Source organism: Musca autumnalis, unplaced genomic scaffold, assembly GCF_047663935.1.
Source record: "Musca autumnalis isolate F117 unplaced genomic scaffold, ASM4766393v1 scaffold_4, whole genome shotgun sequence".
Lineage (NCBI taxonomy): Eukaryota > Metazoa > Arthropoda > Insecta > Diptera > Muscidae > Musca > Musca autumnalis.
Window position 1 is genome coordinate 141664745 of NW_027411977.1, and position 20604 is coordinate 141685348.

General features: G+C 38.5%; 1 protein-coding gene and 1 long non-coding RNA gene across 2 annotated transcripts; both read right to left on the reverse strand.

Annotated features, from left to right (window-relative positions):
* Positions 1-6013: 6013 nt before the first annotated feature.
* Positions 6014-10359, reverse strand: Shc (SHC-adaptor protein). Its single transcript, XM_073979953.1, has 7 exons — positions 10179-10359; positions 9508-10102; positions 9281-9351; positions 8983-9211; positions 7332-7483; positions 6929-7260; positions 6014-6866 (listed from the first exon to the last, which is right to left on the reverse strand). The coding sequence occupies exons 2-7, from the start codon at positions 9655-9657 to the stop codon at positions 6427-6429; spliced, it is 1374 nt and encodes a 457-aa protein (XP_073836054.1). The 5' UTR covers positions 9658-10102; positions 10179-10359; the 3' UTR covers positions 6014-6426.
* Positions 10360-16259: 5900 nt separating this feature from the next.
* Positions 16260-18173, reverse strand: LOC141400647 (uncharacterized). Its single transcript, XR_012412163.1, has 3 exons — positions 17642-18173; positions 16614-17063; positions 16260-16554 (listed from the first exon to the last, which is right to left on the reverse strand). It is a non-coding gene; the product is annotated as an uncharacterized lncRNA (long non-coding RNA).
* Positions 18174-20604: the final 2431 nt, after the last annotated feature.

Here is a 20604-nt window from a genome sequence, read left to right on the forward strand (position 1 = left end):
CGTAACATACACCTTTGGAATAATTGGAAACGAGTCTGCCAAAGTGCTTCTGGCAGTCAACGGCGATAATACGAAGTTTATGGTATCAACACGCAAGTCGTTCAGTAGACTCGGATCAAATGTGGATGTTCAGAACTACAATTTTGAGGTAGTAAATGACTTTACTAACCTCGGCACGTCCATAAATAAAACCAACAACAACAGTTTTGAAATAACAAGTAAGAAAAGCGTTAAGTTCGGTCGGGCCGAACTTTTTATACCCTCCACCACAAATTTCAGCCGTTTCGGTGGATTAATGTGGCCACTACCTTCAAAATACCGAAATTCGGAAGGTACCGTTCTATGGGGGCTATATGATGGCGTGGACCTATACCTACAAATTTCTGGGGTAAAGTTTTATACGCCTAAAGAAGACTAAATACCAAATTTCAGCCATATCGGTGTGATAATGAGGCTAAAACGTTCAAAATATCGAAAATCGAGAGATTTGTATTATGGGGGCTATATCAACACGTGGACCTATATAAACATTTTATGGTAGAAATGTTTCTTAGCCTCTGGAAACACAAAATACAAAGTTGCAACCGATTCTTTGGTCAAATGGGTCTAATACATTCAAAATATATTAAAATGACGCGTACTTTATAAGGGGTCTTATGTGGGGACTATACCAAAACGTGGGCCTATATAACCCAACTTTGGTAAGAATGTTTTCTGGCCTCTGAAGACACAAAATACCAAATTACAACCAATTCTGTGGTCAAATGGGTCTAATACATTCAAAATATGTTAAAATGACGCGTACTTTATATGGGGCCTTATATGGGGGCTATACCAAAACGTGGACCTATATAACCCAACTTTGGTAGAAATATTTTTTGGCCTCTGGAGACACAAAGTACCAAATTACAACCAATTCGGTGGTAAAATGGGCCAAATATCTTAAAAATTCCTTAAAACGACGCGTACTTTATATGGGGCCTTATATGGGGGCTATATCAAAACGTGGACCTATATAACCCAACTTTGGTAGGAATATTGTTTGGCCTCTGGAGACACAAAGTACCAAATTACAACCAATTCGGTGGTAAAATGGGCCAAATTTCTTAAAAATTCCTTAAAACGACGACGCGTCACGCGTCATTTTGTATGGGGGCTATACGAAAGCGTGGACCTACATAGCCCGCTTTCAATACCAAAAGTCCTACGTAAATATAACATATTTTCCCAAAATTTCATCAACCTACGTCAATCCGTTCGGACGCTAGAGCAGGGACGTGCTTCTTTGCTTAGATCGTATAGTGAGGGCGCCCACTGAGTTGTTTTTGCATTTGCTTCTCTCTCTCACGTACAGTGTAAATAAATGAAAACAAACAAAAACATAATGTGGTTGTTGCTTTTTTCACTTATACGTTCATACATGTCTTCGCTTTGGTTGTATTTCTGTGGTCGTCGCTGCGCTAGAGTGATTTCCACAGACGGACAGACAGACAGACGGACAGACGGACGGACATGGATATATCGATGTAGAATTGCACGCTGATCAAGAATATATATACTTTGTGGGGTCTACAACGATTATTTCGAGTAGTTACAAACGTAGTGACAAACTTAATATACCCCCATCCTATGGTGGAGGGTATAAAAAGAAAAGTCTTGGCCAACAGATGCTACTTTGGTCCAAACCACCTCTTGCCAAACAAAAATTACACTTTACAACAACTGATACTACCCGCACTTATGTATGGCTCCGAAGCATAGTTGAATAGAAGATTAGAATTGGTAGTAAATACAAACCTATTAAACCATTCCGCTTGCGAGCAAGCATTGGGTTCAAATATCACAGCATTCAGACATTTTATCAATTCTGCAGCTTCCCTGAAGATTTCAGCTTGGAAAACACTACAGTCGTTGTCCAACTTGAATAAGTGTTCAAGACCTAGCCTTTCACAAAAGACTTCAGCTCCGATACCTTCTTCTATTTGGAAACCGTTTGCATAGAAGGTCAGACCGTCTAGAGGAGGGTTACTTCGGTTGTAGTCATCTCTGCTTGGGATAACGACATCTACATATTCAAATCTCAAGACTGATGATGTATAATCCGAAGAGGTGGTTGTCGTCTCGGTACTGGGCTTATTCTCCTTGCCTTTCTGCGCAAGGGCAGCTGCATAACACCTGAGAAACCATCATCTTTTTGAGTGAGTGCTGTGGGTCTTCGAAAGAACGCACCCATTTCACAGTTTTGTGCTGTGAAGCTTTGTCCGTCTTTCAAGAAGAGGATGGTTTTTCTGTTGGTCCAACAACCATAACTGCAGGGACTGGCCGTCGTTTAATTAGGGTATCTCAACTTGCTTCTAATGAAGAAGACCTAATTCTCAGTAACCAAATTCAGGTATCGTCCCAAGAATTTGGGTGGATAGGTGACAAGATGTTTATAGTGCTTCGTATACCTAACTTCTCTAGTAGTTCCGGGTCAATGACTGTTATTGGAGCCTCCTTTAATGTTCACCATCACGTCAAAGTTGTCGTTACTCAGTCCAGAATTCTTGTAAATATGTTTTCCGAACGTACGCAATGACTACTTCTGAATTATTGAGGGACAAGAGTAGTTCGGTGGCACCAGCTTTACAATCATGCAGATTAATCAGCTGGATGCGAAGCGCTTGCCGCTTCTCCTACTGTTTTTCCACCTTGGGGATATCCTGGATCTGCTGTATGCTGAAGTTATTGAAGTGACATCTAACAGAGAGTAATCTCTAATACTAATGGACTAAACATGGCTCGGAGTAGTTCCCCTAAAATATGCACCTATGATGGGGAGGAAAAATAAACGGAATAAAGTTACGGTGCAGGTGACAAGCGTTAGTGAGACCAGCCATTATGATTTCTCAGGTCCTTCGTCCGCTGTTCTTGCGACGAAGGACAATGGGAAAAGCCTAGTACGGGAAGACAACAACCTCTTCGGAAAAGCGAGTTCGGAGCATCAGTCTTCCAAGTGAATAATCGTGGGAAATTTAGCAATTATACATCATCGATCTTGAGATTTGAAGATGTAGATGTCGTTATTCCAACCAAAGTAACCCTCCTCTAGACGGTCTGGCCTTCTATGTAGACTGTTTCCAGATGGAAGAAGGTACCATAGCTGACGTCTACTGTGAAAGTTTAGGTCTTGAATACTCATTCAAGTTGGACAATGATTGTATTGTTTTCTAAACTGAAATCTTCAGAGAAGCTGCAGATTTATAAAAAGTATGGATGCTGAAAGATCTTTGAAACCAATGGTAGCTCGCAAGCGGCTTGGTTTTCTTTGTTGTTGTTGTAACAGTGTTTATTATTATGTTTGTATGTTCGTTCTTCTGTTCAATCTGGCTCTGGGTCTATCTCCAGTTCAAGGAAAGTGGCTGCTTCGATGGGATGTAACAACAGATCCACTGGATTTAGATGAGTAGGTTTGGCGGGGCGGTTGAAAAGGTGTTTTGTGTCGTGCGGGCCCATGCCGCATACTGGGCGACAGCAATATCCCGCGCGTAGTTGAGCCAAAACTACTCCGGTTTGTCTTGGCAGCAGACGCTCCTCAGCTGCGATAGATGGAGGATGTACTCCAAGGACTTTATTCCCACTATATTTGCTTCTGGCCTTAGCAACTGCATTCGTGTGAATACTATTTAAACCTGCTTGATATGCATGTTGATCTAGGGGTTCTCTCTTATATTGTTGGACCTACCCCTCTCCTATATTGTTGGACCTACCCCCCTTCCTGATATGCCTGAATGTGTCGGCCTCGCCAGCAGATGGTGATTGAGATGGCTCTCAAGGTAACACCCAAGCAAGTAATGCAACGAAAGCATCTCATTGTGTTGCTTTACTGGAAGAATCTTTGCCTCTTCATGCAGATGGTCCACTGAAGACTTGAGGAGGCACGCTGTTGCTGTTCTCAGGGCGCCATTCTGAAAGGTTTGTATCTTTTTCCAATTCGTATCACATAATCCCGGAGACCAAACTGGCGCCGCATAGCTTACCACAGACCGACCTATCGCGTTATATGTGGTCAACAAGGTTTCTTTATCTGCACCCCATGTGCTGCCGGCTAGGGATTTGAGGACCTTGTTCCTGCTTTTCAGTTTGTCGCAGATAGCTGTGGAGTGCGCGCACGACTTGAAAGTAGTGTCGAATGTGACCCCTAACATTTTGGGGCAGTTTGTGGTCGGAATTCCGTTACCGTCGAACACGACATTCAATTCTCTTCCAGCTGTGCTGTCCATGTGGTGAACAGAGTGGCTGTAGATTTTGTGGCGGAAATCTGCGTGGAAAAAGGTGGTAAGATCGGTTAAATAGGAGTTCAGTCTCTCACAGATGTCATCAGGGAAGGTACCTGACGCCAGGATCGTGCAATCATTCGCATACGTTACGATCTCAATGCCGTCTGGAGGAGGGAGAGGAATACAGGAGAGGTAGAGGTTAAACAGTTCCGGAGATATCACCCCACATTGGAGAACTCCCTGTTTCACTCTACGCGGTTTGAATTTCTTGTTCCTGAATTCCACGTACGACTGGCGTCCACACATATAGTTGACTACCCAACGTTTCTAGCTTGGCCGGAGGATTGTCTTCTCAATGTCCTCAAACAGCGTGGAGTGCCTAACTGTATCAAAGGCTTTAGATAAGTCAAGCGCCACCATCACTGTTCTATTACACGTCGGTCTCAGGTTGAGTCCTTGACAAATATATGTGGAGATGTCGGGCAGCGCTATGCTCCTTACGGAACCCATGCTGACGCTCGGCAACTTGATAGCCATTCCTGATACTGGGAGGACTAAGGCCTAAGGGTCTTTGCTACGGACGACAAAAGCGAAATCGGCCTGTACGATTCACTTTTGCTGGCATCCTTGCCTGGATTACGTAGAGGGACCACCCTGCCCGTTTTCCAGACTTCGGGAACAATGAGGGTGGCAAGCGACAAGTTGAGAACTTTAGTGAGATACTCTACTCCCAGCTCGTCAGCATTACCATGGAGATTCCATCAGGGCCTAACGCTTTGGATGATTTAGCGTTTCGGATGGCATTCGCAACATCATCCATTGTAAACTGTGGTGGTTCATCCTCGGCAGGAAGAGATCTGATGCGACGTAATACTCACCTCTTCACGCTGTCACACCCGGGATGCTCGACAAACTGTCGATTAAAATAACTTGCTCACCTCTTCGGGTCAGTCAATGTAACGTCGCCAAACGTGACTGAGGTCCTATCTTCCATCCTTCCAGGGTTCGGGAGTGACTTAGCCGTTGCCCACAATTCACTTATACCGGCTCCAATGTTGCAAAGATGATTTAACCACTTGTTCCGCTTATGTTCGCCGACCAACCTGTTAGCTTCCAGTGTCAGCTCCCTGACTCTGGGGTCATTGTGGTTGGCTCGACGAAGCTCATCACGCTCATTTGCTAATCCCACCACCTCTGCTGCGAAGTTTGGTCTTACTTCGGGTATGCGACTAGCGGGAATATGGCGAGCGGTTGCAGCAGTGACGATGTCTCGGAACGTCCTTTTCGCAACCCGAACATCAGAAGGATTGGGCAGTTCTCTGAAGCGGTGATTTGTGAACTCTCTGAAACTCTGCCAATCAGTTTTCCTATGATTGAAGAAAGTGTGGCGTTCAGAGGTGATGAAATGAAACCATCACAACGGTGTAAGCTTTTGACAGTTTTAGTTTCCCCTACGTTTTTTTCTCACAGCTACTCTACTCCCACCCCTACTTTATTTACTATAATTTTTGGAAGATCACAATGGACCGGAAGGTCTCCAAGGGGCGTAGACTCATAACATATCTAATATATGGTCTGATCCTTTACTTTTGAAAGTGGTAAAACCGGCAAAAGTAGTAAATGTTGTAAACTGTGCCCATATGATTTGAATGGTCTCTGAAGTAAAGGAACGCTTTTCGAGTAAAAAGATGGTAAAACTTGAAGATTCTTGCACGTAAAGGAACAGAGCTATAAATAAATAAAACAATAGACAATTTATTTTCTTTGAATATGTATATTTGATAATATTTTGTTTTATAATAAATACATACATACATATAATAAAATTTATCTCCATACTCATCTACATTCAATGCAATAAAATACACAATATTTAAGATTTATTTATGTATTCCCTTACACACAAATATATATACTTACGTACACTTTACATATAGATTTGGTTTTCGTTTTTTTTTAAATTGTAAATTTTGTTCCTGTTGCTGTTGTTTATACTTAAACTAAAGTTTTTTTTTTTTGTTTTTCATGTTGTAATACATGTTTATACATTGATATCAGAAAATATTCATGTTCAAAACGATTTTCTTTCTTAGTCTGATAGGGGGAGGATTGGTAGTAACATAATACAAAATCTCAAAAATTCTAATGATATCGTCGTAGTCTTCCTTTATTCCTTACACGATTGTATCTGATGATGGTGCGTATGATGTGCATGATGATTGTGGCCGACTGGCATGGTGTGGGGGGTTTGCGTTATTGATGATGGATTGGATCGTGTAACAGGTGTACGCAGAACAAGTTCGGAATCTTCGGAAATAATAGGCAAAAGATTGGTCCAATGATAGTTAATCAAATGGCTGATGCTTTCAAAAATTCGATCTTTAGTGCGGACTATACCCTCGGGATCAATGAGAAGCAAATGTTTTGGTGTTTTACCCTGTAAACCGGTTAGGACATATTGACCCGGCTTGCCTTGTGATTCGCGTACTAGAAAATCGCCATCGTTCTCCAACATACCTTCGGCAATAGGCCGACTAATAGAACCGTGGAACCAGGATTCAGTCATTAATTGAGAACGTTGAACTTCAGCTGACAAAGAAAGAGGAGCTGGAAACAAAATTAGATGGTTATGGCTATCACTATTTACAAAAATGAAGTTGTATACTTACGAATATCAAAAACATCAGGCGGCTGTTGCTGCGGTTGTGCACCGGATGATTCTTTCATCGGATCAAAGGAGCAAAGATTTATTTTATTGGTCGTCTGATCGGGTGGTGGACTATTCAAGTCAATTAAATTACTGCTTAGACGATCACGGGGTTTCTTTAAGTTCAATTGGGCTACTTTTTGCGATGATTGTGGCTGATGTTGTTGTTGTTCTTGTAAGTCAATGTCGTTCATCAAGTCTGGAGGTAATTTATTTGGTAAATCATTGTAATAGTCCTTGTCGTTTCCTTTGAGGGCGGTTTCACTAAATTGCTCAGTGGCTTGCTGATGATGTCTACAATAAAAGCACACACACAATGATTAATAAAAAAACTCAAATTAATCAGTAAACTAAAGTTGAATTACCCTTTGCGACTGATAGCGTTGTAGCGCAACATAAATGCTTTACCAATTGTCACTATAAGGTCTTCACTTTGTCCACCGATACATTCAAGAACGTAACAAGCTCGCCATTCGTCTTCATTTTTGGCTATATATGCCAAAAAATCGAGGGTATCCTTAAAACACACAAAGAATTTAAATGTATTTATCAATTAAGGAGATATGTGGATGTTTATATAACTCCAAATGTAAGAAAATATTTGGGCAGGTGTATTCTAAAGTAGATTTTTGTTCCTAGCGAAAACCATTGATTTATTGCACGCTACGCTTAAGAGTCAATGATCAAATGAATCTTGGGCGTAATGAACGTCCAGACCGTGGCACCAATTTAGTTATGGGCGTTATCCCATTCCAGTCATAAAGCCCAATGGGCGTAAAGTCCGTTTTAATAAAAATCTTACTGATATAAGTGAAATTTTGAACCAGTAGCCAGCTTAAGTCTCCGTAAAGGTGAAATCTCCGAAATCTCTCTACCATCCACCATTAATTATATTGACATCAGATTTCAGCCATTCTGTTTTATAATGTGGTTTAGCCCATACTGTGCAAGAATATTTTATAGCTCCAACGCAGACTAAATACCACATTTTTAGCCATTTCAGTAAAAAATGTAGATAAAGCATCCAAAATACCGAAAATCGGGTGGTACCATTATATGGGGGCTAAGACGAAACATGGACGCATGTTGACAATTTTTGGAGGAGAAGTTTTGTGACCACTGGGAGCCTCAATTGCAGATAGTTCGATCAAAAATGTGGCTAAGACCCTCAAAATACCCAAAATCGGGTGGTACCGTTAATGGGGACTATACCGGGAGATTTCTTTTAGCCTTTTTCTGGGCGTTATGTCAGGTCGCCAGCGAAGATACATGCAGGTATCTTTCTGTAGTTGAATAATGCGAAAAGCATATTGCATATGCTACACATTGCCTTTGATAAATTTCTCGAATAATGTTTCATAAAAAATCACCAGGATTACATTTGAGCTGACATAAACAGGCCACGCAAATCCAGACTCTGCGTTGGGTCACTCAAGAAGTTGGAACAAGTCGGGTTTACGAGCAACATGTCGTTCTTTTGTACTTTCAAGGCCCTTATGTCGAGAAGTATGGACAATAACTCGTATCTGTGGTAAAAATTTCAAAGAAATCGCAGGACCGTGCCTAAAACCTACTCAAGCTCGAAATTTCCCTATAAAATGTAGTATTTACCCAATAGCCGGTCTTCGGCACGGGGATTTTGTGCTTTCACCTATGTACAGATGCAAAAGTAAGCTAGTCGAACGAGATATTCTTATAAATTATAAGCTTGTCCAAAAGCCGGCCTTCGGATGGACATTTAAGACTGACACTGCTTCGCAATATTATTTAACTTTGATGTCCTATATCGAGAGGTCGCATGTACTATGTTGGCACTCTAAGGCTTGAGATTCAATCTACCTTTTTTACACTGTTAATCTTTCCCACCTCTTATGGTAAACAAGTGACTGCTGACCTACACTTACTCAAAGCATAACTGTCCTTTAAAAGCACTAATTAGCATAAGATGATATATTTCGTTTTCCTACTCAATGCTACAGTTACACTATACTTAGATACCCCTTTTGCAATACATACTGTATCTCCACCCGAAGCAAATGATATTCTGGGCATTTGATGTGAAGCGATTATTTCGCCAGTATCTACATTAATTAAATTCAGGGAACGACTGGAAACATTGATGATAACGTTTGTACCAGCATTAACCATGCATGGACGATCTGCTATATACTGGCCAATTTTCTTATCAATTCGTCGCTTTCCCGACTTGAGTCCTGCAGCCTCGCATACACGATTTATACATTCCCTGTTACAAAAAAAACAGCATTGATTAAATTTCCTTTCTTTTTATTAAAAACAACAAAAATTAGCTTACCTGGCCACCTGTGTTCGGGTATGGAAATCCAGTAGTTTCATTGATGTATTCACTTCGATACAACCCGTATACTATAGATAGAGGACATATGCAAAAACGAACAAGAAAAATGAAGCCATACTTTATCACATTCAAGAACACAAGAAACACCATAAAGGCAGCGAGCAATGCATTCATTCAACCTTTATGCTTTGTTTCTCTGGTTGGTTTCTGGTTTGCACACTTACCCTCACATTAAATGCCACCCCTTTTTCCATAATAACTTCATCCGGATATATGCAACCATCATCGCCACCAGCAGCCCCACCCATACCAGTCGATGCAATTCCTGCTCCACCACTGGTAGTTCCACATGCAGCACCATTAGAACGCATCATTGTGTATTGGCTATCGTGATCGTTTCAATTGATTTCAATTATTTTTTAGATGTGAGATGTGATATCGCCTCTGCTTGGTCTTTGTATCAATGTTCTTCACCTCTGTTCTCTGCGTCTTTTTCAATGTATTATTTCGTTGCTCTTGTTGTTGTTGTTGTGTATTTAATTAATTTCTTATACTAATTGTTTTTGTTTACTTCCTGCGAATCGAATATCATTTATGGTTGTAAGTTTGTGTGTTGTTGTTGTTCGTTCAAAGTTGCGATGGAATGTTGTGAATGTTCACTGAAAATCGAGATAGTACTCATTCAGTGGGATATTTATGCTACGTCCGCCGCTTTTGAAATTATTTTAGCTTTTGTTTTTGTACTTGGCTTCCGTTCGCTTCTCTGACTAATCCTCTCTCAATTTCCATTTAAACTGAGTCAATATTTAAATAATTTTCCTAAACAAAATATTAAATATTTATGTATATGCTTATACTTTTGTCTTGTCACATTTGCCCACTATAAAATATTTACATTGTGGTGGCTATTTATAAGCCAAATTTTCTTTTTGACGATTCATTGTTTTTGTAGGAATAAATTTAAAACGGCAAAAAATACATTTTCCAAAATTTATTAAAATATGTATATTTCGAGTAGGAAGGCAGATAGATCTATAGGTCGAAAATTGGGCGGACAGATGGATCTATAGATCGGTTCCTTAAGGGTTGTTTACACCATCTATCAATGTCGTATGAGATGCCAAATTTTCTACCTGCGAATGTTGTACACATTATTGCTCTGTTCCAGAACCTGCAAGAAGCTACTACTTTTTACTACGATAACATTTTTTCCTTTATGTTATCGAAAAAAGTAGTAAAAATTAGTAGATTCTTGCAGTACTGGAACAGACCAAGTGTAACCACTATGAAAATTTTCATCTATCAAAATGATTTGGCAACTCATATGTAAATTTTTCATTTAGGGAGCGCTCTATTTGATATGGCATTCTCGTATGTAAACATAAATTTATCAGCTGTTTTCTGACATTCTGAAACAAAAAATGAAAAACAAAATCTTTTAAAAAAGAAAATGGAAAGGTATGTATATTTAAATATTCAGTAAAATAAATAATTGGCGTTTATAATGTTATTTTCAGATCGATTGGTCGAAAGAAGCAGTCTTTGAAATGATTGTTTGGTGGCAAAAACATGAATGCCTCTATAACTCCAAACACCAATTCTACCCAATTCAGTTTCCTTCAACCAAAATTAAAATTTGCGCAAAATTGCAACTCAACAATAAATGTAAACAATGACAAAAACAGCTGTTTTTATATTTATAGGTTATGTCATACGAAAATAACACTTGCAGGTATGAACGCACAAATTTAAAGTTGTATGGATGACGCCAATTTTGACAAACATAGAGAATGTCGAATGGATGAAAGAATTGGCAGCTCATATGACATTGATAGATGGTGTAAACAGCCCTTAATAAATAGTTCTAGATTAGGGATAGGTAAGTCGACTATCGATTAACCAATTGTTCGACTTTTTGCCTCAAAATGAATAATAGAGCGTTTTCAGACGATAGGTTTTGACTGCTCAATAAAAACGGGTTGTCACTTTTGATTGTCATTCGTAAATTGTGTCAGTGTTGAAACAAAATGTGAAAGTAAGTGAACGAAAACGTACTAAAGGAACTTTTTTGATAAATTCCTTCATGAAATATTTTTTATTTATTTTGTAGTATTATACAAAAATTGTTCATGTAAATGTTATGATTTTTTATTTTTTTATTTTTGCGATTGAAGTTATTTTAAATGTTTTGAAATAAAAAATGTTATGAACAGAATTGTTGGTATAAAATGAGAAGGAATTTCCTTATTTCTTTCTCGAAAAATTTACGCCGGTAACGTAGGTTTCATTTTTTTCTAAAAAATGATTACGGTATTCTCTATTAACAAGTTTAACCCATTCGTTTTACCTGCTTTTATGGGATTCCCAAAAATTACTCTATTTTTTTAATGTTTAAATACAATACGCACACGAAAATTTTTGGTACCTTTAATGGGCACTTTACACGATATGTTTTTTACATATGAGCTGTCACTTTGCATATACATTTTGTATGGGAGAAGTGACAACTCATATGTAAAAAACATATCGTGTAAAGTACCCATAAGTAAAACTTATTTCTTTTTGTGCAAAAAGTACGCTTGTATAAAATGACTTCAAAAACGCAACACTGGATATGAAGATTACGATTGACAATCAAAACGGACAACGCGTTTTTGAGCAGTCAAAACCTATCGTCTGAAAACGCTCATAGCAGCCCCTGGGGCTCAATTCTGTTTCTATGTCCCTGTTTATAAAGGGAAAGTTAATGGGAAAGTGAGTAGAGAGGAATAAGAGGGGTTACACACACCTCTGTACTGGCAAATTCTGTTTTGTTTCGTTTTTCTTCGCATACAACCTGAAGTTGGCTGCAGATTTGTTTTTGCATTTTCTTTCATTTTATTTTCTCTGTCGAGAAAAAAAAACAGCGGAGACAATTGAAAAAAAAATCCAATTGGAGGAAAAACTTTTTTTAAGCAAAAACAATTTGAAATAAGTGGAAATATCAAAATTAAAATGCAATTCAAGGTTTCCTTTATGGGTACTTTACACGATATGTATTTTACATATGGATTGTCACTTTGCGTATACATTTTGTATATAAAAAGTGACAACCCATATGTAAAATACATATCGTGTAAAGTACCCATTAATAATTAATTGTTTATCACACACGTCCATTTTTACTTTTCATTACAATTTTGCCTTGGCTTTGTTTTTGAACGGCGCAATTTGAAAATGAGTGTGAAGAAGAATAAGAAAAATTATAAAATTGACGCAAACATGATTTCCGTGTCTAACTAGGCGTTTACACAAGACAAACTGTCTGCAAATACAACTCTGATTTACTAACACATAGTATATACATTTGTCGGTTGTCTTCCAGCTGTCCATAATTTTTTCACAGACTGTAATGGCCCCTGCACATACGGTACGTTGTGCGTTGCGTCACGCGTTAAAAACAACAACCACATGCAAAAAATGTAAGTGATGCCAAGTTTGTTCTTGAAGTTTTCATGTGGTTGTTGTAACGCGACGCACAACGTACCGTATGTGCCGGGGCCATAAGGTTTACAATTTTTTGACATTTTTGTAAAATAGAATTCAGATGATAATTGATATGTGTTGAAAGCAAAAGAACATGAACAAAAACAAAATATGTGAACGGAAAATAAAAAGAAATCGGCGATTTTCATTCATAATTTTACAATTGTTTTTCTAGTTGTGTGGACGCCTACGTCACACAGGCAAGTTTTGGGTTTTTGACAATCAATACATGTACTCAACTGTCCTGTCATGTGTAAACGCAGGGTAAACAACTAGGAAATTTTAATGGAAATTGAGAAGAAAAATGTTCTTTCCAGTTTGAATGTCTAAACACGGTCTATGAAAATGTGAAATGAAAACTTTTATAAAGGGAAAAACTGTCAAATGAAATAAATTATAAAGGAAATATTTTTCATTTCAAATTTTCATAGAACAAGAATCCAGCCCCTGGATTCATGTTCTATGAAAATTTGAAATGAAACATATTTCCTTTATATTTTTTTTTTGTCATTTGACAGCTTTCTCCTTTATAAAAGTTTTCATACAGGCATGTCACAGATTCCGATCGGAATGGTTTCAATTCCGTAATTTCATTTCGATCGTTTTTGTTTTATCTTCTTCAGATTCCGATCGATTTTGTAAAATCGGAAAACTTCATTATTTAGTTTAAATATGAAATTAAATGTAAATTTGTTAACAAAACAATATTTTTATTATTTCTATGTGTTTTTAGAGTGTTTTAAAGTGGCAAATTAAAAAAAAAAAAAATAAAAATACAATTCCGTTTGCAAAATCAAATGTGGTTTCATTCCGAAAAATTCTTCGTTTTTCGTTTTCTGAGAAGCTAAATACAAAATGAATTCCACTTTCGATCGGAATTTGTTTCTGTGACACGCCTGATAGAAACAGAATTGACCCCCTGGTCAGTTCGATAACCTAAAAGTTTTTACAAATTTGTATGTACAGTGAGTGTCAAAAATATTCGGTTTTCAATTTAAGCAATACCCAGCAAAAATTTTGAAAGTTGTGCATGTTGAGTTATGTTTTCACAACATCCTTCGATGCAGTCCACACGGAGTTATGAAAAATGCACTCCGTTGGATACAATTAAAAGCACTTGCTTTAGAGATCCCTACACGGAGTTATGAAAAATTCACTCCGTTGGATACAATTTATAAGCACTTGCTTTAGAGATCCCTACAAAAAAACAGTTGGTTGATCTCTATCCACCTCTGGCGAAATCATTTATTCTAAAAATAAGAGAGATTGTATTCATTTCTAAGAATTTGTTATAAATAAAGAAATAAAAACTTAAGTTGCGACCATTTTTGCGGTAATTCACTAGACGGAAATTTTTAATGGAGTGGAGTTGGGGTCCATGTCGAAAGCTGAACTAGTGATGGGAAGGCAACATATGGTCTGTTCCTTTACTTTTGAAAATGTTAAAACTGGCAAAAGTAGCAAAAGTTGTAATCTACTTCCATATGAATTGTATGGTGTCTGAAGTAAAGGAACGCTTTTCGAGTAAAAAGTTGTAAAACTTGAAGATTCTTGCACGTAAAGGAACAGAGCTATAAAAAACCTTTTAAGGCCTGCGTACATAAGCTGCTTTGCCTGATTGCCTTGCTTACCTGCTTCATTTCTGACGTAATAAAAATAATAGAATAAAGACGAAATTTCGAACTGGGTTGCCATCAGTTGGAAATTGGGTCGGCCTTCTTTGTTCTTTTATTTTTTTATTGAAGTAGCAAAGCAAGGCAATCAGGCAGAGCAGCTTATGTACGCAGGCCTTAAGGCCTAGGTAAATAAGCTGCTTTGCCTGATTGCCTTGCTTTTCTGCTTCATTTTTGACATAATAAAAATAAAAGAATAACGGAGGCCGAGCAAATTTCTAACTGGGTTGCCCTTTTCTTTTTTATTCTTTTATCAGAAGCAAGCAAGGTAAGCAGGCGAGGCAGCTTATGTACGCAGGCCTTTAGGATGATAAAGGAAAATCAGATGCGCTTGGATTAATTGGAGAACGGAGAAAGTAAACTCAAATGTGATTGAATTTAATGGAAACTTTTTTAATTTGTGTTTATATAATAAAGTTCTTTGTATTATTGTTTTATACAAATAATAAATGCATTTTATTTATTCTGGGATATTTCGCAATGGCTTGCATTTTTATTGCATCCACAGTCTATACCAGAGACGAGCTTCTTTGCAAAAAAGTTAGGGCGCCCACTGAGTTGTTTTTGCATTTGGTTCTCTCTCACTTACAGTGTACGTGAATAAAAACAAACAATAAATATCATGTGGTTGTTGTTTTCTTCACCCACACATAAACACATACTAAAACATTGATGGAAATTCTCGGGCGACCCTGGTCTATACAGTCGGACACTCAGCCCAAACTAGTTAGCCCTGGCTATTTAGTTTGCTGTCAAATACATTATTGTGACATAAAAAATAAAGGAAATCAAATCACAAGAATGAACAATCTATTATGTTTGTTGTCAAAAGTTGTTAACAGAACTCTGAATGGCCGACCTTCTGTAGGCCTTGATTGCATTATTAGGCTGACTGAAAATGCAATCCGAAGAGTGCATTTAAATTCAATCCAAAACACTACATCAAAAGCTGTGATTTGGATCGAAAATGGAGTGCACCCTAGCTGTGACACTTGTACTGTACACTTGTAGTGATACAACTGCATCCGCATGCAAACTTTTTGCTGGGTATCTAATGTTGGGAATATCGATGGTTTGCCAGCTCATGGCAGCATGTTCTATGAAAATTTGAAATGAAACATATTTCCTTTATAATTTTTTTTTCATTTGACAGCTTTCTCCTTTATAAAATTTTCATTTACCATTTTCATAGAAACAGAATTGACCCCCTGGTCAGTTCGATAACCCAAAAGTTTTTACAAATTTGTATGTACAGTGAGTGTCAAAAATATTCGGTTTTCAATTTAAGCAATAATAACATCTCAGTATTTTAGAAGCCCATACCCAATAACCAAAAAAGCAAATACTTAAAAATGTTGGTCATGTGATAATTAAAAAATGCATATAACATCCCAGCAAAAAGTTTGCATCCGCGGATGCAGTTGAATCACTACAAGTGTACAGTACATTTGCTGTTGGTGTACATCTTTTCCTATGAATTCACTTATGAATTTTACAAGAGAGCGCGCAGCTAGGATGCACTCCATTTTGCTTCCACAGCACACAGCTGGGATGCACTTCGTTTTCGATCCAAATCACAACTTTTTATGTAGTACTTAGGATTGAATTTAAAGGCACTCTTCGGATTGTGTTTTTAATCAATCCAAAGATGCAGTAAAAATGCAAGCTATTGCGAAATACCCCAGAATAAATAAAATGCATTTATTATTTGTGTAAAACAAGAATACAAAGAACTTTATTAAACACAAATTAAAAAAGTTTCTATTAAATTCAATCACATTTGAGTTTACCTTCTCCGTTCTCCAATTAATCCAAGCGCATCTGATTTTGCTTCGTCATCCTAAAGGGGTTTTATTATGTTGACTTCCCATCACTAGTTCAGTTTCGGCATGTACTCCAATCCATTAAAAATTTCCGTCTCGTAAATTATCACAAAAATGTTTACAACTTTAGTTTGTATTTTTTTTTATTATTATTGGTATTGTTCGGCTAAAATAAAAATCGGGTGTTGATTTTTATATATTTTCTTTTTTTCCAATATTTCGATTGGAGTCTCCAATCATTTTCAGGGAACTACAAATAATAATTGTGTTAACAGAGATTATTTAAAAACTTATTGACAACAAAATTACTTGAAAGAGAGTTCTGGTTTATCTGTTCCAAGTACTTTCTTCAACTGAAGTTTGTCATATCTGTATTTGATGACTGTGTGCCTATACATTTGAGCACAATTGTCTGTATCTGTTTTATAGTTTAGCCGTATATCATTCAGCGTGTTTATGATGTGTAACATCTCAAGAGTATAACGTTTATGATAATTAGTCTCTTGAGTTAATATTTTAATGTTATTGAAGTCGGGTGTGTGGTTTGTTACGGCACAGTGTGCTGCCAAAGCTGTTTTTTGATCCAGGGGTTTGTTATGTGCCTTTTGATCTGATCTGTGTCCTGATACTCTGGTCTTTAGTTTACTCTTAGTAGTGCCAACATATACCTTTTGGCATATGTTGGACTTGTCTCCTTTACAGTTGATTTTGTATACTACATTGGACTTGTCCTCGTCTTTAATTTTATCTTTTAATTTGCTGAAAACGTTATTTAAAGTGTTATGGGATTTAAATGCCAGTTCATATTTGGAACTGTCATATAGTCGATGGTCAGACTAGCAAGGTTTCTTGAAACCAATTTCGGTAAAGTTTCTTTTCAAGTTTCGTTAGTGTCCACACACGTTAACGTGAAATTTAAGATTTTTGCGTGTCCTCTTTATTTTACCATTCGCGTTTGTTGTGTTTCTCATACCAATAAAAACAAAAAAGACATAAATAAACCAAAAAAAAAACAACATAAAATAATTAACATTAATAATTAAATTAATATTAATAGTTAAATTTTCACTATTTCATTAATAAAATGTTTTTATTAAATCTTTTTATGTTTGTTTTGTTGTTAACGTTTGCTTGAGAAAATAAAAATGAAAGAAAATGGAAGAAATAATCTTGCAACGAAAAACAAGAAGAGGCAACATAACAAACACAGAAAACCATGTACGTGGGTTTCACTACTTCATACCCCTCGCCTATAAACTTGACGTCGCCATGTTGAAATCGTGCTAGTCTGACCATCGACATACATATATTGGATGCTTGTATTCTTTCCGAAAAACCTCTTGTGTACGTCATTGTTTTATAGATTTTAGGCCCCTTCTCTAGTGCTTGGGTTTTATCTCTTCTTATTGTACGTGAAATCAAGTTGTTTATTGTTTTCATAGGAAAATTGTTTTTGATTAAAATATCTTTGATTGTATTGATGTTCTCAACGTGGAAGTCTTTGTCGCTGATATCTAGAACTCTCGCTATAAAGTTAGTTGCTGAATTAATAATTGTTCTTCTTGGGTGTTTGGAAGTGAAGTTAATAAGTCTACCCGACGCTGTGGGTTTTTGGTACCAGTTTACTTTGAGTTCATTTTCATGTCTTATCACTATCGCGTCTAGGTATGGCAATCTGTTGTCTGTCTCAATTTCCATCGTGAATTGGATTTGCGAGTTGTATGTATTTAGTATATCCAGGGTTGCCGTTATGTCATTTTTCTTTATGATAGCGAAGATATCGTCGACATACTTAGTCAAAATTCGTGGCTTCGTCTGCATTTTCTGTATTGACGAGTCCAAAAGCTTTTCCATCACGATGTCTGGCATTACTGGTGAAGCAGGGGAACCTATTGGCATTCCTTTGTTTTGTTTGTAAATTTTATGATCAAAACTGAAGTATCGTGTATCCTTTATGCACAGTGTCAATATTTCCATAAAAAGTTCTTTTGGTATCTCTGTGTGAGTCCGTATGATGTCCCATTTGTCTTCTATAGAATTTAGAGCTACATTTTTTTTATTTTATAACAAATTCTTCGAAATATATTCACACTTTTTGTCGTTGTAACAGTGTTTGTTATTATCTTTGTATGTTCGTTCTTCTGTTCAATCTGGCTCTGGGTCTGTCTCCAGTTCCATGAAAGTGGCTGCTTCGATGGGATGTAACCACAGATCGACTGGACTTAGATGAGTAGGTTTACCTGGGCAGTTGAAAAGGTGTTTGTTTCGTGCGGGCCCATGCCTCATACTGGGCAGATGTCTTGCACGGCGCGGTCGATTTCCGCCCAATAAAAATTTAGGCGACTGCAATATCCCGAGCGTAGTTGAGCCAAAACTACTCTAGTTTGTCGTGGCAGCTGACGCTCCTCAGCTGCAATAGATGGGGGATGTATTTCGAGGACTTTATTCACACTATAATTGCTTAAGGACTTGGCAACAGCATCCGTGTGAATACTACTTAAACCTGCTTGATATGCTTGTTGATCTAGGGGTTCTCTCCTCTAGAGCATGGATATCCTTCCTGATCTGCCTGAATGTGTCGTGCCTACCCACAAGATGGTGATTGGGATGGCTCACACGGTAACATCCAAGCAGGTACTGCAACGAAAGCATCTCATTGTGTTGCTCTGCCTCCTCATGTAGATGGTCCACTGAAGTTTTGAGGAGGCACCCTGTTGCTGTTCTCAGGGCGGCATTCTGGCTAGTTTGAATCTTTTTCCAATTCGTATCACATAATCTCGGGGACCAAACTGGCGCCGCATAGTTTACCACAGACCGACCTATCGCGTTATATGTGGTCAACAAGGTTTCTTTATCTGCACCCCAATTGCTGCCGACTAGGGACTTGAGGACCTTGTTCCTACTTTTCAGTTTGTCGCAGATAGCTGTGGTGTGCGCGCACGACTTGTGACCCCAAAAATTTTGGGGCAGTTTGTGGTCGGAATTCTGCTACAGTCGACCACGACATTTAATTCTCTTCCAAACTGCGCTGTCCATTTGGTGAACAAAGTGGCTGTTCATTTTGTGGCGTAAATCTACATATTCCTCGAATGAAAAAAATGTGGTATGATCGGTTAAATAGTTGATAGATGTCATCAGGATAGGTACCCGACGCCAGGATCGTACAATCATCCGCATACGTTACGATATCGATGCCGACTGGAGGGGGCGGAATACAGAAGAGGTAGAGGTTAAACAGTTCCGGAGATATCACCCCACCTTGGGGAACTCCCTGTTTCACTCTACGGGGTTTGGACTTCTTGTTCCTGAATTCCACGTACGACTGGCGTCCACACATATAATTGACTATCCAACGTTTCAACCTTGGCCGGAGGGTTGTCTGCTCAATGTCCTCAAACAGCGTGGAGTGCCTGACTGTAGCAAAGGCTCTTGATAAGTCAAGCACCACCATCACTGTTCTATCGCACGGCCGTCTCTGGTTGAGTCCTTGACAAATATGTGTGGTAATGGCGTGCAGGCAGTTGTCGTGCTGTGCTGCTTACGGAATCCATGCTGATGATCGGCAACTTGATAGATATTTCTGATACTGGGGAGGACTAAGGCCTCAAGGGTCTTTGCTACGGGAGAAAAAAGCGAAATCGGCCTGTACGATTCACTTTTGCTGGCATCCTTGCCGGGCTTCCGTAGTGGGACCACCCTGCCCATTTTCCAGGCTTCGGGAACAATGAGGGTGGATAGCGACAAGTTGAGAACTTTAGTGAGATACTCCACTCCCGACTCATCCAGCTGCTTCAGCATTACCATGGAGATTCCATCAGGGCCCAACGCTTTGGATGTTTTAGCGTTCCTGATGGCATTGGCAACATCATCCATTGTAAACTGTGGTGGTTCCTCCTCGGCAGGAAGAGATCTGATGCGACGTAATTCTCTTCGCCATGTCAATCTCGGGGTGCTCGACAAACTGTCGATTGAAATAACTTGCGCACCTATTCGGGTAAGTCAACGTAACGTCGCCAAACGTGACTGAGGTCCTATCTTCCCTTCTTCCAGGGTTTGAGAGTGACTTAACCGTTGCCCACAATTCACCTATACCGGCTCCAATGTTGCAACTCTTGAGATGATTTAACCACTTCTTCCGCTTATGTTCGCCGACCAGCCTGTTAACTTCCAGTGTCAGCTCCTGACTCTTGGGTCATTGGGGTTGGTTCGGCGAAGCTCATCACGCTCATTTGCTAATCCCGTCGCCTATGCTGGGAAGTTTGGTCTTACTTCGGGAGACCAGGTGACGCGATGGTTATGT